Genomic DNA, 25,482 nt, shown 5'->3' with positions numbered 1-25,482 from the left:
GACTCTACATACTCCAATATATAGAAAACACCGCCCCAAATTTTTCAATTTCAGATATTTGCGTTTGAATAATGGACAGCACGCTGCAACAGCAGGGGGGGAAAGTCATTAAGAAGCGGAAGTACAGCCGTGGCGGATGCAGGGAGTGCAAGCGGCGGCGCATCAAGTGCAGCGAGGAGAAGCCGTTCTGTTTCAATTGTACGCGGTTGAATAAGCTGTGTGTGTATGTCTCTGCTGGTTCCACACAACGGGATCGGGAAAATCACGCGATGGTGGTGGATGGTGCTTTGCGGCGTGGGGTGAGCGGGAGCATGAGCGTGGGAGGGGGTCACGAGGGTGAAAGGGGGTATTTGCATCAACATGTCTTCCATGCTCGCGAACCGTTCCGATACGGTGGAGGTAATGGAGGTAATGGAGGAGGGGAGGGTGGGCATGAGATGAGTGGAGTCGTTAGCCACTTGCGCGGACTGCCGTCTGTATCCGGTGGCGGGGCTAGCGTGCTGGGTCCAGCGTCGGCTCTGGTGCATCCGAACCACCATGGTAATGGTGATGGTGATGGTGATGCCGCGCGGGGATCGCATGCGTCGAGTTTGCTGGACTCGAGTGTTGGTTTGCGCAGGTACAAGATCGCCGATATCTTGTCGCCCGCAGACCAGGAGTTTCTCCATGATGATGACGCCGACGACCGGGGGAATTGGGGCGATGTCGCCGCGGATGACGTGCGTGGTTTGTTTGGCGATGCCGGGTTGTTGGTGCATGACACGTTTGATGTGTTTGGGCTTGGCTTGCACTTGGGGCTGGAGTTGTATCTGGGGAAGCCGTGCGGCTTGGATCATCTCGTCCCTGATATGGGCCGTGTTGATGAAGTGCTGCGGCCTAGAAGATCATCTCCACTGGTTCTGGTGGGTGTTGACCGGGTGCGTCATGATGTTGATGGATTGGGGTACCCTAGCTCAGACGATGTTAGCATCGCCACCACCACTGCCACCACCACATTTGCTGATTTTCCCATGGAGGAATTCAGCCAACACATGTATGTCAAGAGCGGTCCGCTCGTGGATGATGAACCCCTAAAGTCGAACAAGGAGTTGATTGAGCTGACACTCAAGAATTTCGACTTGACGGGCCCCCACGAGGCCTACTTGAACAAAATGACTAATCTGGACTTGCTGTATCATATGTACCCCTTTGCCAAGGACATTGAGAGTAACGAAGTGGTTAAGATCTTGTTGAAATACAGCCAGGGTTGCTCGTATTTGCTTACGCTGTTGTTGCTGTGTTCTGCCACTTTCCAATTTGTCCAAACTCGCAAGGTTATTCATGAACAGAATAGCGCCAAGTATACTAGTGTCACGTTGAAATTGTTGAGCGAGGCGTTTCCCCAGGAAGGTGGCGCCAGTAACAGCGGCAGTGGCAGTAACGGCAGCAACACGCGAGCTTTGGCGAATGATATCGAGAAGTTGTTATTGACTATCCTTGTGCTTACGCTGACATTCACCGCAATGGCGTATTTCCAAAACACCGCGGTGGAAAACCAGCCGCAACTGCAGCAGCAACTGCAGCAGCAGACGCAACGGCTTCCCCCATCGAGAGCCTTATCTTGGAAAACCCATCTACGTGGAGTCAAGGACTTGCTATTAAAATACACCGACATCACCCAGAAGAACCACGGCGGCAGTCACGCCAAATGCGTCTCGGACGGGTTAGCGTTGGCCCGCGTCTGGTTCTTTGCGATTGAATCCGTAGCCGAGTTGAATGACCCCCTCGGTGGCACGTTAAAGTACTCGAAGAAAAACATCTCCACCGTGAGCGACATCATCAAGACCGACGCTGAGCTTGACCGTCTGGATATGGGTTATTTATGGCTCCAAACGGGTTATTTCAACCGCGAGAAGAACAAGGAGTATCATGATGCGTTATTGCGTATTGGGTTGATTACGCCGCCCCCGTCTCCGCCGATACCGCTGCATGTGCGTGCTCGGCTGGTGCAGTTCAATATGTATATTGGATGCAGTGTTTACGTGGTGAAGTTGATTGACGAGTTTACCAAGTGTTTGGATCTTTTGCGAGATAGCATCAGCAAGCGTGAGGATAACAATGTCAACGACAAAGTGCACGTCAAAGAGGAGAAACATGATGCTGCTGATCATCATCGTGTTGATCATTACTCACAGATATCGGGGACTCGTGTCGCTCACATAATGTCGCTTATCGACTCAGCGAGACAGAATGAGATTGTCCCCGGAGTCAAGCGTGAAAACTTCATGATCCCCCTGACGTCACCCGCGCATCCACACTATAGCAAACCCGACAAGATCCATCTACCCAGCTCATGCTACGGCCAAGAACTTACACCCCAAGGCGAGCAAATCTACTATTCCTGGTTCGACCTATCGGAACAGATCCACGTGGACTCATTCTGTCTCAAGTTGTTCACCACGCGCGGCTTGATGAAGCTTGCTCGACTGCACCCCTTGGTGAATGAATTAAAGATCCGCTTGCTCAACGGCATGTTCTACATCAAGCTGAAGCCCGCGCTGGATCCGAGTGACATCTACGTCGAGACTCAACATTACTACACGCTGAAACGGTTGTTTGATGCGCGGGCCATGATGGTGCAGAGCTGCTACCGCGCGTGCTCAAAGTTGAGGTGCGAAGACGACGAGTTTGAGAAGTTGGAGTTGTACTTCAGGCTGTTGGTCAAGTTTGGCAATGGCAGTTCGATGATGGCGTTGGATCATGTGTGCAAGATGCGGGCCAAGGCGAGAGAAGAACGAGAAAAGGTCGCCAATGGTAATGTGGAGTTGCGCGATGAGGAGAGTGATGAAGTTAGTAATATTGACATTATACCTTTTGCATAGAAAAAATATATAGAGCACGTTATAGACCCTTTGCACATGTTTGCCTGGTGTGAGGTGTATCATGTTGTATTATGTTTGGTTGTGGCGACGCGAGAACAAAATTTGCGCGTTGTGGCCGTCGGGGGCCAAGCGAAGCGCAAATTTGGGGCGAGTGAAGCCTCGGCTGGTCTCGGCTGGCCTCGGCTGGCCCGTGCCCTCGTACAAGAGGACATTGGCGGCCTGTAAACGAGCACATGCAAATTCGGGTGCTGGGTTGTCAATGCACCGACAAAGGTGAAAAGGGCGTTTCAGTGAATGGGATGGGAGCGGGAATAATTGCCCACTTTTCAATACTGTATTCTCAAGTCTCCCCGAGTCTTGTTGCAGCAAGGGCCAGCAGCTCTCCCCAACACTCAGCACGACGCGGTGCCGATTTTCTTGAGCCGTGTTCAAACATGTGCCGTGTCAGTTGCTGTCAGTTGATGCCAGTGGGTATCGGTTCCACGACAGCCATTGAACTCTATAACAGCCGGCAGTTCGTTCACAGTCATCCAGAGGGTCTACCATTTCTTCCCTCGTTTAGCTTCATCCCTCACGGCTCATGCTTCATGCTTCAAGCATGAAGCATGAACCTGTATTTCTCACCCATCGATACGCACGACGGGCACTCGACATCTCAAATTCCAGCACAAAATCTCCCGACTTTCAAGCATCTGACGTGTACAGCTTTACCCTCTCTGGCTGGTCAATCTCCGCTATTGTCGCTTGCTGACTCCTCTTCCTACCTTGAGTTCAGCTTGTCGACTGGAAAATCTCCCAGCTTGCTCTTCCCCTTTTCCCCCAATTTGCTGCCAAAAAAGCACAACAAAGCAGCAAAAAATTATCAACGTATTTATACAGAGAGATATTTTGCGGCCCCAGCAAAGTGGAAACAAACACATCATCAGATCCACCCACACTCTTTTTTCAACCACGACAGCAAGCGAAGGAGGTGGTTTTCTGTTTCAATAAGTAGTGTCAATGAAGAAAAAGTCTCCAGCTACAGCCGCTGGACCAAAGCCCGGCTACTTGGCCAAGGAAGAGATCGAGTACGAGTTTGGTGGGCCGGTTGGTGCCTTGGGCATGATTGTCGGGTTCCCCTTGTTGATGTGGTACATGTGGCTCAGTGCCGAGTATTTTCAAGGTAAGTTGGCATGGCCGCAGCAGGACCAGTCGTGGGGGTATTTTTTGATCTTGTTGTGGGAGTTGTTCAAGATGTACGGCTTGCCCACTTTGGCCACCTGGATGTATTTCACCCAGTTTATAATTGTCCAAGGGGTGTTCTACTTGACTTTGCCCGGGGTGTGGACTAAAGGGCAGCCGCTTGCACACCGCAACGGCGAAAAGTTGCCCTATTTTTGCAATGCGATATGGTCGTTTTACACTAGTGTGGCGGTGATGTTGGCGTTGCATTTTTCCGGGTTGATTCCTGTTTACTACATGTTGGACAACTTGGGCAGGATCATGACCATTGCGATTGCTTATGGGATTGTGTTGTCGGTGTTGATTTACTTGGTTAGTTTGTACAAATTGCATGATTACCAGCGCATGACTGGTAACCACATCTACGACATGTTTCTTGGTGCTCCGTTGAACCCCAGAATCGGCAAGTATTTGGACTTGAAGATGTTTTTCGAAGTGCGGATTCCCTGGTTCATCTTGTTCTTTTTGAGCTTGGGGTTGTGCTTTAAGCAGTACGAGCGTTATGGCTACGTGACTCCCCAGGCGTTGTTCTTGTTATACGCGCATTGGCTATACGCCAATGCCTGCGCCAAAGGGGAGGAGTTGATTGTGCCGACCTGGGACATGGCCTATGAAAAGTTTGGATTCATGTTGTTGTTTTGGAACATTGCCGGTGTGCCCTTTACCTATTGCCAATGCATCTTGTTCCTTGCCTATCATGACCCGCTGGAGTACAACTGGTCTACCCCTTACATGGCGTTTTTGTTTGTCACCATTACTACGGCGTACTATTTTTTCGACACGGGTAACCGTCAAAAGAACAGTTTCAGAAGAACCATGGCCGGTATTACGGGTATCCGCAAGACATTCCCATATTTGCCATACTCGGATTTGGTCAATCCCAAGTATATCAAGTGCGAGAATGGCTCGGTGTTGTTGACCGATGGCTGGTATGTCTACGCGAGAAAGATGCACTACACGGCCGATTACATTCAAACATTGACCTGGGCGTTGGTATGTGGAACCCAATCGTTACTTCCCTGGTTTTTCCCCTTGTTTTTCTTTATCGTGTTGGTCCACAGAGCATATAGAGACCAAAGAAAATGCGAGAGGAAATACGGCAAGGACTGGGATAGGTATTTGAAAGCTTGCCCTTACATGTTTATTCCATACGTGTGGTAGGTAGAATAAAGTTAGGGAAAGGGTTGATTTGAAGTTTTTCGCGAGGTGTTCTGTAAAGGATTGTATATTTTTAAAAGCAGCAGCAACAACTCAAAAAAGAAGAAGGGCGGTTCCTTTAATCTTGCTCAGCAATGGCGACCAATCTCTCGTCTATCTCATCGGGACTCAAGATCCTAAACTCACCTTCGGTCGCTACTCCAATTTCAATGTCAGTCTTTCTGAAATCTGTGCCCAACACGGAACTCAATGCAGTTATAGCAAACTCAACCGTTTCTTTCCAATCGCCCTTGACGGCGTCAATCTTCTTAAACTTCTTTTCCAAATACGTCGTGGCCTCTTGCTGCTTCGGTCCCGTGGCAACGGCCTTGACACTGGTATAATACCCCGCGGGATCGCATTTGAAAACTTGCGGCCCTTTACCTTCATCTTCAAAGTCCACCTGTGCAAAAGTTAAAGCGACGCCCAAGGGCCTCATATAGGCTCTCTGCGTATACAACTGCGAGATGTTGGCCATTCTCTTGCTCAAGCTCTCCACGGGCATCTCGTACCCGTACTTGTACCTAAACTCCGTGGCTTCGCTTCTGGCACGCATGGCTTGAGCACGCGCATCCGCAATCGAGCCCGTGGCAACCATACCTATGCTAGGGGTGATTTTGAAAATATAGGAGATGGTCTTGGCGTCGAGGAGCTTGTCGGGGACTTTTCTTTGCGAAATGAGCACCGAGGAGTCCTGGCCGGTTATCCCCATTGAGGTTATATTCGACGAGTTTATGGCTTTGAATGCATATTCGACTTGGTAGAGACGGCCCTCGGGGGAGAAGATCGTGATGTGTCTGTCAAACCCTGCAGATCCTGACATTGGAATAAATTGACGTTGGTTTGGTAAACTCAATGGGTGGGTAGGTGAATGTTAGTTGGTGGTGGTTGAAGTTGTAGTGGCGAAATGGTTGGTGGCTGTTTGGTGTCGCATGTCGCGTGGAAATTTCCGCGACATGCAAATATGCGACATTGACCACGATGAAATGAAATGGTTGAAAACAACCAGCTGCATTTCCTGGAACCACCAGCTTCGGATTCGGTTCTAGTTTCAGTTTCAGCTTCAGCCTCAAGTTCAGCTTCACGTCTAGGCATGGCAGAGGCGGTCTCGGTACCTACGAGTGTAACGGATACATTCACTGTCGATAAGGTGACAGAAGACCACATACCGCTATATCACCCCAATCAAACATCAACAGTCAATGTCTCCTACCATTACAACCCCGAGGTGAGTCGATATCATTACGGGGCCCTACATCCCATGAAGCCGTTCCGGTTGATGCTCACAGACCACTTGGTCATCCTGTACAAACTATACGAGAAAATGGACCTATATACGCCGCGCAAGGCTACAAAAGAAGAGCTCCTCCAGTTCCACTCGGAAGACTATATCGATTTTCTTCAGTCGATTACCCCGGAAACATGCAAAAGCTTGGGCGATGAGGCCCTCGCCAAGTTCAACATTGGTGACGATTGTCCCATATTTGACGGGATGTATGACTACCTGGCGATATACGCCGGTGCGTCCTTGGACGCCACGCGCAAGTTGATTAGTGGCATGTCGGATATCGCGATAAATTGGTCTGGTGGGCTACATCACGCAAAGAAGTTTGAGCCGCTGGGGTTCTGCTATGTCAACGATATCGTGTTGAGTATCATCAATCTATTGCGGGTGCATCCTCGCGTGATGTACATCGATATCGATCTACATCATGGCGACGGTGTGCAAGAAGCGTTTTACACTACTGACCGGGTGATGACGGTGAGTTTCCACAAGTATAACGGCGAGTTTTTCCCCGGGACGGGCTCCGTCGATGAAGTTGGCATTGGCAAGGGCCAGAACTTTGCAATCAACGTGCCCTTGCGAGACGGCATCGACGACGAGAGCTATGTGCGGTTGTTCAAGCTGGTTATGGAGCCCTTGATCACCAAGTTTCAGCCAACGTGTATTGTGCAGCAGTGTGGAGCCGACTCCTTGGGGTACGACCGCTTGGGCTGTTTCAACTTGAACATCCAGGCGCATGGCGAATGTGTCAATTTCATCAAGAGCTTTGGCATACCGATGCTTGTCTTGGGCGGGGGCGGCTACACGCCAAGAAACGTGAGCCGGTTATGGTGCTACGAGACCTCGGTGTTGAACGACGTGACGCTCGACCACAAGATTCCAAACTACTTGCCCACCTATGAGTGGTTTGGCCCCGATTACTCGTTGCACCCGCAGTTGGAAGGAAGGATCGATAACAAAAACAGCCGAAAGTACCTCGACAGTGTGAAGCAAGAGATTATGGAGCAGATCCGCTATTTAAACCATGCCCCTTCGGTGCAAATGTACGAAATACCCCCCGATATCACGGGACTCACGGAAGAAGAAGACAAGATCATCAAGGAGTTGAACGAAGAGAACGAATGAGGCTGGGCGATTAGAAATCAGAAATCCATATACATTATATATCAACTGTATCAATACTAATAGTAATAATGAACTAAGGGACGAAATTGCAGCTAATGCCATGTCTGGCGAGGTTTCATGTCATCGTGGGACCAGAAAGTATGCACCGATGCGCTAACGAACGCTCTCTCTCCTTTTCAACTTTTATTTTTATTTCTCGAGGGCCTTCCGGTCTCTAGCACTTCCCCAAACCAAGGCAACTTCAACCCCACGCAAATAGAGGCATACAACAAAAGTGATGATCACGCGGCGTATAAAGAAAAAGAAGACGACATAAGAACTTATTGAATAGAGAGGTTAAAAAAGAGAGCGCAAGTATGGACTGCGATAGTTTGAGCATCGAAATCGACCCGAAAACGAAGAAGAAAATCATCAACAAAAAGTACCGCATCATCAGGAAGATAGGCCAGGGGCAATACGGCAAGGTTCTACTAGGGGAAGTGATAGACAAGAATGACACGAGCGGCGGCCACAATAGCGGCAGCTCGCTAGCGAAGCCGGCAAACGCGCTGCTGGCTCCACAGTTTGTTGCAATCAAGACCATCAACAGGATCGACAAGGCCAAACTCATTGCCAAGTCGTATATAAGCAACGTCACCAAGATTAGAAAGGAAATCAGCATCTTGAAGCAATGCAAGCACCCCAATGTCGTCAAATTGCACACTGTCATTGACGACTTGAAGTTTGACAAGATCTTGCTCGTTTTGGAGTACTGCAAATACGGCGAGGTCGACTGGAAGCACTATAATCATTACTACGAGAAATACTCCAAACGTGAGCATCGACCGCCGTTGACTTTGAACAAGATCTTGCGCGATATCGTCAATGGGCTCGAATATCTCCATTCGTACAAAAACATCATCCATCGAGACTTGAAGCCGCTGAACTTGCTCATTGACGAAAACAACATCATCAAGATTTCTGATTTTGGCGTGAGTCTCATTTTGGAAAACAATTTAAACGACTCCAAGGAGTTGGCCAAGACTATGGGGACGCCCGCGTTCTACGCGCCCGAGTTGTGCCAATTTGTCAAGAATCGAATGTCCATGATCACCAACAAGGACCACGCCATGAACAAGATCAAGATTGACTACAGGATCGATATCTGGAGTCTAGGGGTCACGATGTACTGTCTCATGTTCAACAGCTTGCCTTTTACCGGGGTAAATGAATTTGACATTTCCAAGAACATTGTGGATATGGAGCTACGCTTTCCCAAGATTAAACACACGTCGCGAGTCACCGAGGGGGACATTGAAGAGTTGGCCCAATTTAAGACCTTGGTCAAGTTGTTGTTGAAGAAAGACCCCAACGAGCGAATCAGTTTGGCTGAGGTTAAGCAGCACTCTTTCACGACGTTTGACTTGAGTCCCATGGAAAAGGAAAAGTTTTTCAATTTTAACACGGCCATTTTTAATGATGCCGACCGCAAGGAGTCTCAAAAGGTTGCCGATAGTGACATGCCCTTGTCCTTACGAATCAAAAAGTTTTTCTTGCGAGAGTCGACCTCCAATACAAATGAGAAACCGCAGTTGCCCAAGAGGCTACCTCTGATGAATAACGACGTGCACCTCGTGGTTGCCAAGGATTACCATGACTTGGAACATGTGGACGATTTACTCGATTCTTATTTGGACGACTCGTCATCAATGGGAAGTCTCGAAGACGAAGACGAGGAAGAACCAGTGGTGGCTGAAGCTCAAGTTGATCCGATTGACACAACAGACATTCTTTCCGCGTTAGACAAAACTGCAGCTAAACAAAAGCAAAAACAACAACCGCCGAAAAAACACATACCTCAACCGCTAGACTTGAGAATGACAAAGACATCCACCGCCCATACAAGCGACTTGGACTCGCCCAACCGGAATGGTAATACATTTTCAAGCACGAATTCTCGCAAAAACACCGTGACTCTGAGCCGCAGTGATCACTCATTGACTCCCGTTAGTGGGTCCCGTTCAGAACCAATGATCTTTGACCCCACCAGGGGCAGACATCCCTCTGGTGACTTGCTCCCTCCCAATATTGTGACTCCAAGTCAGAGCAACGTGTCGTTGACACCAGTCAATGACTCGTTTGCAGTTATTGGAGAAAGCTCGCCGTTCAACAGCTATAGCAACCAGGAGATGGTCTTTAGTCCCAGTGCTCGTTACTTTGAGTCTCAGCAGCAGAATAGGAAAAAACATGCAAAGCAGAGCCAAATCCAACAACCTACAATCAAGTCGCTTTCTACACCTGATATCGACGCAGCGAACGACGATGGTATTTTGGCACCACCGTCGATATTCACTTCCGGTTCAAAGGACAAACTGCAACTGCAATTGCATATGCAATTGCAATCTCATCAATCAAATGCCGGCGCAGTTCCCTCGGAGAGAAAGAATAGCTTTGGCTATGGCCTTTCACGAATCCCCAGTTCTTCAAGTTCGCTCAACTTGAATGCGTATTTGACTGATGAATCCGACAGTATTAGTCTCTACTCGAGTCACTCGATTAGCAGGTATAATATCAAGAGGTCGACCGATAACAGTAGCAGTAGTATGAAACTGCCGGTTGATGCTGAAAAGGGAGGTAGGACAGAGGAAGACGATGGTGGTGAAATGGAAGGTGACTCGACGGTGGTTTTGGCTGAGACTTCCCTCGGCGAAAAGTACAAGGATTTGAGCTCGTATTTAGATGGTCTTGATTAGATAGGCAAATTTTTATTTAAAAGAATGGTTAGGAACATCTTCTTGATGGGGAATAGCGTAATCGACTTTAAACCACTTTGAAAGATGTAGAGAGGTTGTATCTACTGTTCTATTTGCATGATTCTCCAAAAATAAATGCTAGAAAGCCCCCACAAATGCAGGGCCCACCGAAATTGATTAAAATGGGTATGAATAATATATATATATGTAAAAGAAAACCAAAAAAATGTGCCACTGTTTTCAAGGCAAGAAAACAACCTCACGTGAAGAATGGAGCGCTTACAATAAGTAAGCCAAGGCAACGGCCAACAAAGCGCAGAAAGGCGTTTTGGAGTGAGCAATAGCAGCAGCAGCAGCGGCGCCGCCTTCAAAAACCGAAGGTTGGGGCACTTCTCCAGCTGGTGGATTCACAATGATGGATGTTCCCGCCACGATTGCTTCTGTAGTGAGCGGGCAATAGGTGGTGTACACGGTTGTGTCTTCGGTGACGACCTTGACGCCCGTTGTCGTGGCCCGAGTGTGACATGCATCTTCGTGGCATGAAGTGATAGTGACAATCGTAGTCCCGATTTCATGCACTGTGGACTCGGCAGCGATGGAAGTTGGGTGGGTAATGTGAAGAGGGAAGAATCTCTTTTCAACGACCACTGCTTCATCTATGGCGATACCTTTTCAAGACTAATGCATCTTTTGTCGATTGAAATGTCCTTTTCAATAGCGATAGCTTCAACGTCATTGCTTTCGTGACCTTCAAGGATATAAGCACTTGCAAAAGCAAATAAATCAGCAGAAGCGGCAACGGTGGCAAATTTCATTTCACTTGGTTTTTTTATGCTTTTTTTTCCCAATTTAAATTGAAGTTTGCTGATGGTTAAAACTTTGACAAATTCATAAAACTCCAACCCCCACATGGTCGGAAGATTGCCTTCTACTTATAGTTGAATCGGCTTCACTCTGGGATCAATTGTGAAATTCAGAGATCTTCTGATCATCTTCCAACTTTTTTTCTCTGCTGATTCCCCTGCAATTTGGACACAGGTTTTGCAAGGTTTGATCTGGAGATGCGCAGTCGTGTTGATGATTTCTTCATCGCAAAATGCAATTCCGTACGCAGGGTCTCAGAAGCGATTAATGGCAACTACGCTGCGGCGTTGCCATCATTTTAGGGTGGAATCTCCTTGAAAGACGTAGCCTTGTGTCTCACGATCCGCACGTATTTTTGTCGTTTCACAATTTGTCGCATTTACGAATGGAAAGATCATTTCAGCGGCACACTTGTCTTGCAAATCAAACTAAAAAGTATCGATTGTTTGTTCACCCTGCAATTGCATCCTCATCCTTGATTGTTTTGGAGAACATTTCGTAAGATTCCCTGCAAGGCCCTCAAGACTTTGATCTATCCCAAATTTGCTAATCGACGCATAACCAACTTTCCACGAGGCTGCTGCAGCTTCTCACTTCCTATCTCTGCTTCATGTCGACGTCACCGCGGCTAGATCTTCTTTCTTTCACTATTTCTCTAGCTCAGTTTGGTGGGGTTTCGATACGTGGGATGTTTTCTTGTGCTGAGAACAGAGTTGAGACGCGATATATCACGTGCATCAGGTCGGAATGTGTCAAAAATACGAAAACTCACTGGCGAAGAGCGGGCAAAGCTGCAACCCTACAAACCAGTTGCGCAAGCTTTACAAGGGAAGGGGCGGGGACGTGTAAGTTTGAATACAGCCGCAATGAATTGAGTTGTGTTTTCTAGCTTTGTAAAGAATGGAGGCTGCCCGAAAATGGCAGCAATCGACATTTTTTTGCGATAAACCTATGCAAGCCGAATTGCAAATCCTCCTCCAAAGAAGAATTGAGGGGGGATGATCTGAGATGTTGAGTTTTTCAAGGATTCCGTAAAGGACATAGATGCTTGACTAGTCACCCAAGCCGTCAAAAAGTGATTGGACGTAACCTTGGGCAGTCAAAGCGTGTCTTCGGATATTAGCGATGTGAATTCTTCCCCCAGGGAAGTTTTGAAAGCCAAACCAATGCTATACGGTATTAGGTAACCATTAGTAGATAGTTTAGACTCTACAACATTGCTTAACTGTTGATGAACATTAACTCAACTTTTCAGCTATTCCAGTGTATGAGGAATGTGGCAGGGGAAAGGGCTGAATATGAAGTGGATAAGGGCTGATTGGCTTCGTAGTGGTAGCGTCGCATAATTAATTTTAGAATAAATTCGTTGCCATCTCTGGGATTCGAAACCACATGATGCCCGTCACCAGTTCGAAGTTCAAGATGAGGTTTCAGTAGCTCTTTTGCCATCCGAGAGGCAAATCAAACTCACTACAGTAATCTACATCTCATGTGATGTATTCTCGAATTGGGTTGGAAATTTGGGAGTTTTCAAGTAAGACGGTAAATTTGAAACGGTGCATTTTGCGCCAAAATTCTCTCCAACAAGAGTCGCGTTTTGCAACCATTTTTTGCATCGATTAATTTTTCGCAGCCAAATGCTTCAAAATCAACCAATAACTGAATTTCTTTCTTGATGCTTCAACGAGTCAAAATTTGAGCTTTATAGGAAACTACAGGTATACATGCCATGACTATACAAAGGCAAGGAGAACCAAACTATGGCAAGGGTGTTGGATTGAAAATAAGTATAGAAAAAGGTCAGAAGATACTAAGTAGACGACAATTTTCGCAACGATGTATATAAAATGAATGTAACCGAACCATAAATAAGATGAAGGCTGTAAACACAACCAACCGAAAGAAACTTGTAAAAAGGTATAATCATATATGTGTGTGAAATCGCCATCACTTTCTAACACGGAAAAAGCAGGCCAAAGTGAATCACTGAAATAAAAATAGGGAAATAACACTTCCTCTCGCCTCATCCGTCAGGATACAAAAATTGTGGAAGCAAGACTTGATGAAATGCGCAGCATGCATTTTTTTTTTTTTTTACATGAGGTACGCCAAGGCAGCAGCCAACAAAGCACAGAAACGCATGTTGGAGTGAACAGCAGCGGCAGCACCTTCGAAAACGGAGACAGCTGAAGTGGTTTCAGTTGGTGGGGTTGTGACAACTGATTCAACGGTAGTTTCTGGAGAAACAACTGAAGTAGTTGGGCAGTAAGTGGTGTAAATGGTTGAGTCCTTGGTGATGACGGTGACGACGGTGACTCCGGTTGTCTTGGTGATTTCTAAACATGATTCTTCAACGCATGCCTTGGTGACAATAACGATTGTGTCAACGGTGACAACTGCGCTGGTGGAGGCACAACCGAGGTAGTGGTGGTAACAGGTGGTGGTGATGGTGGTGGTGGAACAACTACTGAGGTTGATTTGACAACCGGTGGAGGCACAGACGAGGTCAAGGTCCAAGTCAATGGGCAATATGTGGTGCAGATGGTGGTTTCTTCAGATACAGTCACTACTCCCGTGGTGACTGTCCTTGCAATGAGTCACAGTAATAACTGTAGTTTGGATTTCAGGGACGGTGGTTGCGCTGGTGGAGGAGTGTGGACAGAATGGACAATGTCAAAGGTCTTGTAAATACCAATGAAACGTTTATCAAGCTCTTTCTTGGTCGCGTTTAGCGACATTGACACCGTCCCCAAGTTCATAAGTGGTGTCGCCTTCAGTGACACCGATTTCCTTCTCAACCCCGATAAATCTTTTAACAGCAACACCGTCACCAAGTTCATAGGTGGTGTTGCCCTCAGTGACAACGATTTCTTTGTTTATAGCTAAGAAAGCTTGAGTTGAGGCAAGTAAACCGGCAGTAGCAGCAATAATGTGAAATCTGATTTTTTCGTTTTTGTAGGAGGGTATATAGCGAATGAATGCAAGTAGGTTTTGATGATGACGAAACCAGCTCCAAAACATGGTCGATTCGTTCGCTACTTATAGTTGAACCAGCTCCCATGTCTCATTCTTTTGCAACTCATGTTTTGCCAGTACTGGCAATATCTTTGGCTCGACTCAGACTTTCTTGAAAGTATTTTGCAATTTTTGCAACTTTGCAAAAACACCATCCAAGTCGCATCGCAACCATGTTTGTTTTGCTCCTTGCCTCAAGATGGACAGATGCAACTCTCTCTCTTTCTTTTCCCCTTTGCTTTGCTAGGAGTTTTTAGGAAACGCCGAGATCCTTGCATTTCAATCTCATGCAGGGCCCATGCAGGGCACCAGCATCGTTCAAGATGGAAAAAGAAAAAAAAAAAAAAAGAAGCTGTTTCATTTTACAGAATGACGCGCATTGTTCAGCATGCATCGGAAGATGCAAAATAGAACAACTTTACAGCTCCTCGATTGCAAAACACTGGAGTCTTTTTTGCTTTTGCATCGGTGTGTTTTGAAAGAGCATGGTTAGTTAAAATCTCGCCTTTGAAGAATGCATTTTGAGTCTTCTTCACTGTATTTTTAGAAATGGCAAATTCGAGTTATTTTCCTTCTCTTTGAAGGTTGGCTTGTTTGCCTCTGGTAGTTCACATTCCTTCCAGGTGTTCTGCTGTTGGTGGACTCCTGTTTTCGCGTGCTTCAAGCCAGAATGTGCAACCGGCCTCAAGCGCAAGCCCTTCTGAGATTCTGGAAAAGCCAAATCAAAACACTTCAAACCAAAGCACACCAGCCTGTACAGCTCCTAGCCAAATAGCAATTCTCACCGGTTTTCCATCAATTGGGCCGAAGCTTCATCTTCAAGGCCAATCACGTGACTATTAGTAAGATATTGCATAACCCCAAAATGCAGCATATGTCACGTGAAAAAGGTCCGGAGATAAGCAAAAAGGGAAGCGCAAAACATTAGTAACACAAAGCCAAGAAACCGGTGCTTATTTCCGGTGCCCCTTTTCCCCGCAATTTGAAATACGGAGATGACGACGAGGAGTAACATCCACCACTCAACTTTCAAGGGATGGTGAACAGCGATCCCTTTTCAAGGAAAGTGAGCAACGGTTAATTTGAACATGACGAAACCCCTATTTCGAGTGGGGTGAAAGTGGAGACTGGTCAGACAGATCCCCACACACCACTTTGCTTTGAAATTCAATTGAAAAGTGGAAAAGTTTCCACGGTTTTTTCATCATCATCACTGGCATAGTTTGAACCACTTGAAGCTGGTTGATTCCCGTGACGATGGCCAAAGCTGAACCTCGCCGCAAATTCGCATTGGTCACCGGTGCATCCTCCGGGATCGGCCACTCGCTCGCCAAGGAGTTCGCCACCAAAGGGTACCAAGTCATTGCGTGTTCGCCCGCCAACGTGGTCCATCTCCACGAGGATTTGGTTGAGAACCACGGCGCTGTATCGCTCGCGTGCGACATAACCAACGCGGAAGACTTGCTCCTCTTGAAGAAACGCGTCCTTGAGGAAACTGGGGGTTATCTCGATGTGCTCTACAACAACGCCGGCGTGGCATATGGCGCATCGTCAATTGAGATGGACGAAGACAAGCTAGACAGGCTTTTCCAAGTGAACGTGTTGGGCCATATCAACGTTACGAAACAGTTGGCTCCGCTTGTGATTAACGCTAAAGGATCGATTGTCTTCACTAGCTCCATCGCTGCGCGCGTGCCATTGGCGTGGACTAGTGTCTATAGCGCTACAAAGGCGGCGATTGACGCGTACGCCAGGACCTTGCATGGCGAAATGGCACCGTTTGGAGTGCGCGTGCACAGCGTCATCACGGGAGGCGTCCAGACTGCCATCTCGGGCAATTTGGCTGAGAAGGAGCTAAAGAAGGAGATCGAGGGGTCGGTTTATGATGTGGATGGCGCGTTGGAGTGTCTCGTTGCTACGAATCGCATGTCTATGAATAGCAAGTGCACCCCTGATGAATACGCGAGGGATATGGTGGCCCAAGTTACTGAAAAGCCGAACAAGTTCAATTTGTATGGTGGGTTTAGGTGCTTGCTTTTGAATTTCATGAGCCGTTATTTCCCGTTGTGGTTGATGGAGTCTCTCGTCCAGAGAAAGTTTAAGCAGCAGGTTGTATTTCAAAATGTTGAGAAGTTTGTCAGGGCTAGAGATGCTGACAACAGGAAGATCTTTGAGTAGTGAAAGATCTTTATTGGCTTTCTTTCCCTGGCTAGAGGGCTCAAGTTTGATATATGTTACTTATGTGAAGAGTTCACGAGCGTATCCCTCCTCTTCCTCTCTTTGCTCCAAAGCGGATCTTTTCTAGCTCAGGGAGGATAAATCGTACAAGAAAAGCCGTTGAAGTTATCAATCTTGTACTGTACTCTATCAAGTAAGATCATGATCCACTCACATCTACAATGTGTATATAATTTTTAAACGCCAAGAGACAAAGATTCACCTTCTTCATCAGTTCTGATGCATGATATTATCGAATGAGCTAACTGTGTTCAACAAATTTAGAAAACTTTGGCTCATAGCCAAATTTGCATTACTTGCACCATGAGCCCCTTGCTGCTGCTGTGGTTGTGGTTGTTGCTGAGGCATCAATACCGGCTGAGATAGCGGCGCACTAGTCAAATTTGCAAACTTATGCCCATGTTCCCTCTTAGGCACAATACTGAAATACTGCTGCTCCTCTTCTTCTTCTTCCTCCTCCTCCTCCTCTTCTTCATCGTCGTTGGATTCTTCTTCGTCGTCTGGTTTATATTGCGGTTCTGCTGGTTCTATTGTAGTGTGCAAGTCGCGCAAGAGCTCATTGATGTCGATTTGCGACGCTATGCGCTGCTGTGACTGGATACGTTGAAGATTGGAGAATGATGTACTGGGGAACGAGGCATAGAATTGGTCGTGTGGTGGTAGGTGTGCGGGTGGCGGCGATGACCCAGCAACGGCTGAATCGGTGGGGGTAGTGGTGGTGGTATTAGTGGCGGCGATGGTAGGGATAGGTTCTGCGGTTTGTTGCGGTTGCAATTGCAGTTGGGGTACCGGGTCCAGACTCAACGTTTCTTCCCTCTTTGTTGTCTCGCTAAGAATCAAGAACCAATTGTTGAGAATCTTGTGGGCTCGGATCAACTTATTGATATTGTTGAAAAAGGGGAAATGGAGAATGAGCAACTCGCTGTACCTCACAAGGAGCTCTTGATCGTGGATGTTGGTGGCGATATCGCGCTGCGCTTCAACTTGCTTTATTTCGAGGAAAAGCTTGAGGATATGGAGTAGCGGTTGCAAAAGCTGGTAATTGGACATTTGCACTTTGAAAACGTCCGAGTCGGCATAGTCCATCACCGTGCTTGTTGCATGTATGATGGAGACGATTTCCCTTTTTGACGAAGCAAAATCTAGCGGTTTGACAAGGAGGAATTTGAATAGGAGGATGCTGGAGATGAGTTTGTGGATTGGGTCAGTCGATGAAGGCAAGCTCACCACTGCATCTTTCAACTGGCGGAATCCATCTTGCGGGTGGTCAAAGTCAATCAAAGCGTTGAAGTTTGATCTCTGACACATCGAGTCCATCAAACCTTGCTCGTCTACAATCTTCATCAATTTGTAGATGTAGCTTTGGCCTTGCAAAATTTTGCAGCAGCGGAGTTGGACCGTGACATCGTTATTTCTGAAAATGTTGACATTGTAATTGTAGGAGCTAAACACAATGTAGTACCGCTCAATGGAGTAGATCAACTCGTACAACTCGCGCAAGGGAACCAACGAGTCATCGAGCTTCACGTTGATCAACTGGAAAAACGACACCGCGCGATGGAGATATAGCAATTTCTGGTGTTCTTGCGCTTCATTGCCATATGAGTTTTGCATCAGTTCCGCCAAGTTGAGCGTGTTTGTCAAATTCAAAATATGGTAGTATTGGCATAGTTGGATGTTCGATAGCGATAGATTGTAGTATACTTGGTACTGACTTAGATGCGTCAATTGCGGGTTCGGTGCACTGTTAGCGCGGACCTTGGGTATAATCGGAGGCACGATAAAGTTCTTTTCAATCAAGGTCAAGATCTCCAATACTTTGAAATGGCACAAGTTTTTGAAATTCTTGAATGGCCGCGACATGAGGTGCTTCTTAGGGTAGTTTTGCAAGTCTTTGAATTTCTGTTTTTTCAACTTGATGAGAAGCTCAGCGATTAGCAAGTTGCACGTTAGGATGATGAGCAAAGTGGACAAGTACAACGAGTCTTCGTGGTGGGCAATCAAGCTGATCTCCATGAAATGGCGGTTTTCACCATTGGCAGCAATGGTGGAGGAGTTGGGGTAATTGGCCGATAGGAAATCGATGAGCGTGGCGAGATTCGCCACTACTGAATTCACCGTGAGCGGCTTGAAAAGTTGCAAAATCGCCGGCTCTTGCTCGACAAGTCGAAGATTCTCAATCAAGTGGAACGGAGTCACCAAGAACTCCTCGGTGGTTGTAGCTGTGGTGGTTGCTGCTGGAGCCACACGTTGCACCTCACTACTTTGGCCTCTCTGGTTCGACTCCACCGGCTGCGAAACTAGCCTCGTATACGGCAGCATCATCAGCACCACCCCCCCACTATTACCTCCACCATTACCATCCGTCTGGCTATTGCTCAGCGGCGGAGTCAACGAAACGTACCCACTCGACAGCCGCCGCCGCCGCCGCCGCGACTCCTCCTCGACAAAGCTAGGACTCTTGGAGTACGCCGAATTCGACGATCCCAAGCCCAACGCGAGTTCACCACGCGGCACATCGCCCGCCGCATGCGTGTTGTGATCGATGACATCGCTGAGGTTATTAATCGACTCGAGCGTCTTTCGCGTCAAGGTCTTGGGCCCCGACTTCTTGCGCTCTCGGTTCCGCGTGCATGTTAGCGCGTTCGAGAGACAGTGCTGGCATGGCGTGCTCGGGTCGCATTTGACTTTGCGGATGGCGCATGCGTCGCATGCTCGCGTTGTGGTTTCTCTCTTCTTGCGCGTGGCTTTGAGCTTGGAGGTGGTGTGTTTATTGGTTAGTTTCGTGATGGCCTTTTCCTTCGTCATCGTGCCTGAGGAGGAGGAGGAGGAAGTGGAGCTGGTGGTGGCAGCGTGGTTGTGGGTGGGCAACGTGTCTCTTTCCGCGGACGACTCACTTCGAAAAAAATTCGAGATCTTGCTTGAGTTTGACGGTGCGGTGTTTTGGTGGTTCATCGACTGCATGATCTCTTACATATAGACATGCGCATGTGTGTAAGGGTCAGTCTGGGAGCTGGGGCTAGCCGTTGGAACGCGTTTCTGAAGGGACCTTTGGGACGGGTTTAACTCGGTGATATTGGCGACTGGTGATGTTAGAGACGAAAAAGTGACGTATTATTTTTTCCTCTTCTGGCTGCGGCTTTGGCGTGGGGACCCGCGAGAGGCACACGTTGAACCGTTGACATTAACGTAGACGTTTCCACCGGTTTTGACAACCGTTGGGGCATGGAAGTTCATTGAGGAGGCTAGAGGTGTGGGGTAGATGTCGGAGATTATAGGGTAACGGCCACCAAAGTCTAGTCGAATCCGGTCTCTACTATTACTATGCTATAAAAGAGGAAGGGATGAAAAGAACGGTTTTCCCTTTATTCCTCTTCATCAACTTCGTGGAGCTCGTTGTAGGAAACATAGCTAGTGGCAGTCCTGCGATGGTTCATCTTTCCAGCACCAGCACCTCCATCATCTTCAAGATGGGACGCTCCCAACGTGAGCGGCGACGACACGGCAGGGGAACAGAAATTGCCCAGGGTAGGATTCAACTGGGGCGCATTTGACCTCTTTACGGGAAACACATACGACGTATTGGAATTCGTGGTGGTGGTGGTGGTGGTGGAAGGAGACAATGTGAATGGGTTGCTCGTGACTGGGGACGCCGGTAAGGCGCTAACCGGTTTGCGCCGCACGGGACGGAGGATCGAGGTTGGTTTATTGTCAAAGAAATCCGAAAGCGAATGGTTGATTAATGAGTCTGCGTTGTAGTCGGCGGAGGAGGACGTGATTGCCGACGGTGCGGCATCGGCCGATGCTAAGCTATCGGTTGAGCTCGTGGCTGATAGGAGCGAGATGGTGCTAGACGAGGACATGGTTGACGATATCGATTTTCTATGCGACGAAGAGAAGATCGATGACGCTTGCGACAAGGATCTGCTGAACGCCGCGTGTGGTGGTTGCAATCTAGTCGTTGGTGGGAACTCTTCCTCTGTCGGGGTGGGGAAATTTGAAATTAAAGGTGAGCTCAAACACGACAGCGACGAGTTTGAATGCACCGACGAGAAGGAATTGGTGCGCGTGTGTTTTAAAGACAATCTTGGAGGTTCAAAGCTTGTAGTGGTGATGCTGCTGCTGCTGCGAGATAAAAAAAAGGGCGAAGGCGAAGTTGGATTTGCCACTTTGGAGTTTGATTTTTGCCGTTTGAGGATTTTGGAGGACTTTGAAGTGGACGTGGATGTGGAAAAGAGATCCATTGGTCGATCCTGCAATGACGATGCCGACGCTGATGCTGACGCTGACGAGGGGAATGAATAAAAAGACGGAGTCGAGCTTGTTGAAACTTGCGAGCTGCTCATGGAGTTTGAACGTTGTAGAATCTTATTCTCCTTTCGTGCTTGATTTAGGAGAACTTTACATTTATCTTCGTTGTTGGCTTGTCTCATGGGGACGTAGTTTTGCGGAGTGCAAAACTCGGCGTCATATTTCGTGTAAAACTGCTTATAGCCTCCATCAAGAATGACAATGTCCGGGTGAGATAAAAATGGATAAGATCGGTGGTTTTTGGTGCGGTCGAGTTTCCGCAATTGCTTGGCCAACAGCGGACCTCGAAAGAGACTATACTCGCAATGGAAAATCACCAATTTTTTTGTATTCTTTTTGCTCTGACCGTTACTGGCATCTTCATCTACTTTGTTGAAGAAAATCTCCTCCAAAGTTTCCTTGGTGGAGATGTTCACGGCATTGACAATGTGGCCCCCGTCAAACTCGTAGTCGAATCGGCAATCAACAATCATAAACTCGTCAAATTCGCAATTGTGATTGCCATCTAGGATCTGGTACATTTGGTCTTCATTTATTCGTGGGATGGCATCGGAGGTCAGTGAATATGTCTTGATTGTGGTATGCTTGAGGTGCGAGTTGTCTTGCATGAGTTTGAAACTTTCAATTTCCTGTTGAGTCTGGCACACACTGTGGAATCTGCGTATGGCGACTCGATTGGTGTTGACTGGAGATTTCGAGATGTTGCGCAAGGCCTGGTTTTGTCGAATGGGAGATACAACATTGATGGTGTCAAATGTGTCGTCGCCTTCATCGTCCTCGTCGTCATCTTCATCGTGATCCGTCTCTACGCCATTCCCCAAGTCTACCTCTCCTTGCTCTTGTTCTTGTTCTTGCTCTCCTGAGAGACGAGGTCGATCCAAAGACGAGAAATAGCTCGAGTCGACTCTGGGAGTCAGTGTCAGTTGCGAGCCGAAAAAATTCGAGGAGGACGCCGAGGACTTGGAAACGACGTCGGTCATTGCTCTCGTGAATGCGATTGTCTTTTGCTTGACTGAATGGGAAAGCGTCTTCAACGGAGCGCGTGGAAACTGGGGCGGTGAGCGTGAATGCAAGCTTGAGTTTGAGTTTGAGCTTGAGCTTGATATAGTCAAGGATGCAAGTGAGGGCTTTTTCTGGGAAAAGAGCCGCTGCCGCGACAGCAGCTTGTTCGGGGTCGCTATGGGAGTAGGCGAAGCTGGAGACGACGGGGGCTCTGCGCCGTAGTTTTCCTGTTCTTCTTGTAGGAATTCAAAGCTGCACGAGCTCAAAGGTCGGTCTCGTTTATACCGTCTTATTGGCGAAGTTGCGTCGGACTGGGCCTGTAGCAGTAGTAGATTCGAGTTTATCGTGGCTGGAGACAACCTCTTGCCGTCGCCTTTGGGCCCTGCCATGGCAAACTGCTTCTTGCTTGAGTCCATCTTCTACTGGAGGTAGGTGTATTCTGGCTCCTATACCTTGAAATATGGTCGTATTGTCTCACCCTCTGGTGGTTCCTCTCTCTCTCTTTTTTTTTATTTTGGGGCGGTGGGCGGTGCTGACGTAATCGGAGCGCTGACGATGACGTAAGCCACACTAAGCGAATCGGATTAATTTCTTTCGCAATTGGAGCAAATGGAAACAGTCCGTGGAATGAAGCCAGTGGAGTGAGTTGAGGTTGGTTGGAAGTGTGTTCAAGCGAATGAATGAATAGAGGAGTGAATAGAGGAGTGAATAGAGGAGTGAAATATATAAATACTGACTGGCAATTGTATAGTTTTGGCGGCAGCGAGTGTGTGTTTTAGAGGAGGAGGACGATCTCGAAATGATATCTGACAAACCATATACTAAGAGAATAGGTGAATTGCTGTTGTTATTGTTTCACGTTTGGGTTTGGTTGCTTCGAAAAAGCGTGTTCACCATCAGAACTCCTCGAGGGAAGGAGATCAAATTATATGGGGGGGGGGGGTCAAACGTCTGTCTACATCTAGTTAATATAATCCACTAGAGGGGGCGGGGCAGGGGAGTGCATTTTTCAAGATGGCAAAGGAGTACGTGTTGTGTGTGTGTGTATCATATCAATATTGGGTCACTCTCAGCCATTTCTAACAGACAAAGAGAAAAGGGTAAATTGGAGCACAAGTGGGAATTCCCAAGGAACACGCTTGTTTCTCCTGTTTCTCCTGTTTCTCCTGTTTGGTATGTTGGTAAATGTTGCTGTGTTTGTTTATTATTAAATCTCTTTTTAACCAAAATAAAAAAAAGGATTCACCTGCTGTTTTCGAGATCCTTTTTGTTGTTGTTCAAGTTGCATTGTTAGAGCCTTTGTTTTTTTTTGTAGGTTGTGGTTTGAAGCATTTCGGTTCTTTCGTGTCGATTGTCGCATATGCACAACCCGTCCTTCTCTTTTCAGCTGTTTCCGCTCAATCTTGCCTGCTTGGCCTAGAGAAGGATTTAAAACGAAGAGCCAAATCCAAACACTCAGCTGAAATGGTTTGGAGGATAGATGATACGAGATGCCGTTATTATTTCAGGCATACACCAATAAAATAACAGCAGCAACACCCACTCACCCACACACATACTGGGGTCTTTCTTTTTTTTTTTTCTATAAAAATAAGATGACCCCTAGTTGTCCCTCACTTTGGTGCCTTTCCTCATGACCTAGAGGGATAGTGCATGACACGTTCACCGCTCGTTCGAGCAGCCAACTAGCAAATCATGTTAGCGTTACGCTACCAACTGTGGCTTGATGTTTAAGCGGTGTCCCAATTGGGCCACTTTTTACATTCTGATTTTGTGTCAGAAGCCTCTTTTTTTTTTTTCCTCCACCGTACAGCAGTTGCAAAACATAGACACAGACATGAACATGGACAATAGCTTTTGTATACCAGAAGGCCGCTGCAAATAGCGGATATATACCTGTTGATCTAAACTCGGGGTACGTGTCAGGGTGTTGGAAGAACAAACCGTCGAGCTTGGCCGTACATGCAAACGCGGACTTGTCACTCCGTGGGTTTTCTTCACCACCTTCTGGCTGTTTTCTTTTTTCTTTTTTCTAATTTTTGTTTTCTCTAGTTAGGCCAGGAGCCGTTTCATGATGGTCCATACCTCTCTCGGACCGTGCCGTGCCGTGATGTGCTGTCGTCTTTGGTTTTTGAAATCTGATGCCATGCGTCGTACTGTAGTGTTGGTGCTTGTACCTTGGATCCGCACATTAATGTACCTGGCTGACGCTATTCGCCACAATTTCTCGAGAAAACGACAGTAGAGTAGACATAATGGCGCTGAGTTAGTTGATGGGTACCACAAAAAACTCGACTTTTTCAGCCTTTGCTTCTTCTTGCCCCTTCTTGCTCGTTCTTACTCGGTACAAAAGAAACAGTGCAAATCGCATCGAAACTGCTGCAGTTCCAGTCCCAATTGAGGCGTAAACTAAACGTGCAAATGGGTGTGCTCTGTCTCCGCCCGTTTCGTGCAAATGAGTGAGTGGGTGACTTGACTTGTCTCACGAGTGTTGCTTGGCTCCAGGCACGAGGTCGCCTTAATGCTCGTCCTGGCTCTTCCTCTGGCTCTCCCCCTGTCTCATCCCATGCGTGTTCATACAACGCAGCCCTTGTTTACCGTGTTTGGTCGGGCGTTTGAGCAATACCCAGCAGGGATGCGCCAAAAACAGTGACACACGCACAATACAGGTTTTTTGAAATGTCTAGACGCATGGAGCTGGTTCAATCGACCAGTCTACCTCACGGATATGTCGTGGGCTTGAGAGAAGGAGCAAGAGCCCCGTGACCTGTATGTTTCCAATGTTTGGCAACCACTGCAGCTACAATTGCAGGAACAAATAAAGAACAACTACTGGGGGTTGTGCATGTACTGACTATCAAGCCCGAGGCACCAAACACTGCAAGGAATAGATATGAATCCACGCCCGTTAAACTCTCTTCCGAGAAAGAGAGACGAGTTTATGGTCAACTACAGTCAAGACAGTAGCAGTACACCGACAACGTTGGCAGCATCTCTCATTCTCTCTCTCTCTCTCCTTTTCATTCTTTTGTTGAATATCCCGAGTTTTACCCGAAAGAGGATGCAACCTTGATACAACCCCGAAACCCGTCTCTGTCCCTTCCTACGAAGCTTCCAACTGGACAAGTCGACTCTCTCAGTAACAGACTCCAGCTTGCCCCACGGAAAACAAACGGGTCTCATCCTGAACGCAACAAACCAACCCTTTCCTCTCCTCTGGCGTGGAATCCCAACGAGAAGAGGAAAAAAAAAACAAATTCGACATCCACAGTGGAATCAGCAAGACTCATTGCTGTCCAACACCTCCACAACCACCGCAACTGTTATCGTTGCTTCACTTACTCAATTATTCACTTATCCATATAGACAACAGCAATCTACTCCAATAGATTCCACTACGCTCTACTCTATTCCCTTTCGCTCTCTTTTCCCACCACTCGTTCCCAGCCCCGGTTTTCTCTTTTTCTCGTTTTTTTTTCTCTCTCTGGTTGTCGTTGACTTTTCTGCCAGAGCGAAACTCCACCTCGTCCAGATTTTCGACAAAATTACATCATTGGAGGGATATTTGCCTGCTACAGCCACCAGCAAAACAACCCACCACAACCAAACCCAGCCACCAACGTCTATCCAA

General features: G+C 47.4%; 8 protein-coding genes across 8 annotated transcripts; 5 read left to right on the top strand and 3 right to left on the bottom strand. All coding sequences in view use genetic code 12, as the record gives it.

Moving 5' to 3' along the window:
* Positions 1-311: 311 nt before the first annotated feature.
* On the top strand, positions 312-2,861 carry LODBEIA_P22180 (uncharacterized protein; the record flags this gene model as incomplete). The annotated part of the gene is made up of 1 exon (XM_066972193.1): positions 312-2,861. The coding sequence occupies one exon, from the start codon at positions 312-314 to the stop codon at positions 2,859-2,861; it is 2,550 nt and encodes an 849-aa protein (XP_066829156.1).
* A 999-nt stretch (positions 2,862-3,860) lies between these two features.
* On the top strand, positions 3,861-5,243 carry LODBEIA_P22170 (uncharacterized protein; the record flags this gene model as incomplete). The annotated part of the gene is made up of 1 exon (XM_066972192.1): positions 3,861-5,243. One exon carries the CDS (start codon positions 3,861-3,863, stop codon positions 5,241-5,243), a length of 1,383 nt encoding a protein of 460 aa, XP_066829155.1.
* Positions 5,244-5,358: 115 nt separating this feature from the next.
* Positions 5,359-6,102, bottom strand: LODBEIA_P22160 (uncharacterized protein; the record flags this gene model as incomplete). The annotated part of the gene is made up of 1 exon (XM_066972191.1): positions 5,359-6,102. The coding sequence occupies one exon, from the start codon at positions 6,100-6,102 to the stop codon at positions 5,359-5,361; it is 744 nt and encodes a 247-aa protein (XP_066829154.1).
* Positions 6,103-6,270: 168 nt separating this feature from the next.
* Positions 6,271-7,689, top strand: LODBEIA_P22150 (uncharacterized protein; the record flags this gene model as incomplete). Its single annotated transcript, XM_066972190.1, has 1 exon — positions 6,271-7,689. One exon carries the CDS (start codon positions 6,271-6,273, stop codon positions 7,687-7,689), a length of 1,419 nt encoding a protein of 472 aa, XP_066829153.1.
* Positions 7,690-8,045: 356 nt separating this feature from the next.
* On the top strand, positions 8,046-10,421 carry LODBEIA_P22140 (uncharacterized protein; the record flags this gene model as incomplete). The annotated part of the gene is made up of 1 exon (XM_066972189.1): positions 8,046-10,421. The coding sequence occupies one exon, from the start codon at positions 8,046-8,048 to the stop codon at positions 10,419-10,421; it is 2,376 nt and encodes a 791-aa protein (XP_066829152.1).
* A 5,136-nt stretch (positions 10,422-15,557) lies between these two features.
* LODBEIA_P22130 (uncharacterized protein) lies at positions 15,558-16,478 on the top strand (the record flags this gene model as incomplete). The annotated part of the gene is made up of 1 exon (XM_066972188.1): positions 15,558-16,478. One exon carries the CDS (start codon positions 15,558-15,560, stop codon positions 16,476-16,478), a length of 921 nt encoding a protein of 306 aa, XP_066829151.1.
* A 270-nt stretch (positions 16,479-16,748) lies between these two features.
* LODBEIA_P22120 (uncharacterized protein) lies at positions 16,749-19,346 on the bottom strand (the record flags this gene model as incomplete). The annotated part of the gene is made up of 1 exon (XM_066972187.1): positions 16,749-19,346. One exon carries the CDS (start codon positions 19,344-19,346, stop codon positions 16,749-16,751), a length of 2,598 nt encoding a protein of 865 aa, XP_066829150.1.
* Positions 19,347-19,903: 557 nt separating this feature from the next.
* On the bottom strand, positions 19,904-22,267 carry LODBEIA_P22110 (uncharacterized protein; the record flags this gene model as incomplete). Its single annotated transcript, XM_066972186.1, has 1 exon — positions 19,904-22,267. The coding sequence occupies one exon, from the start codon at positions 22,265-22,267 to the stop codon at positions 19,904-19,906; it is 2,364 nt and encodes a 787-aa protein (XP_066829149.1).
* Between the last annotated feature and the right edge of the window lie 3,215 nt (positions 22,268-25,482).

The sequence above is a fragment of the Lodderomyces beijingensis genome (assembly GCF_963989305.1).
Source record: "Lodderomyces beijingensis strain CBS 14171 genome assembly, chromosome: 3".
Classification (NCBI taxonomy): domain Eukaryota; kingdom Fungi; phylum Ascomycota; class Pichiomycetes; order Serinales; family Debaryomycetaceae; genus Lodderomyces; species Lodderomyces beijingensis.
Note: the sequence above shows the minus strand (reverse complement) of the source record. Positions and strands in the feature narration are given on the sequence as shown.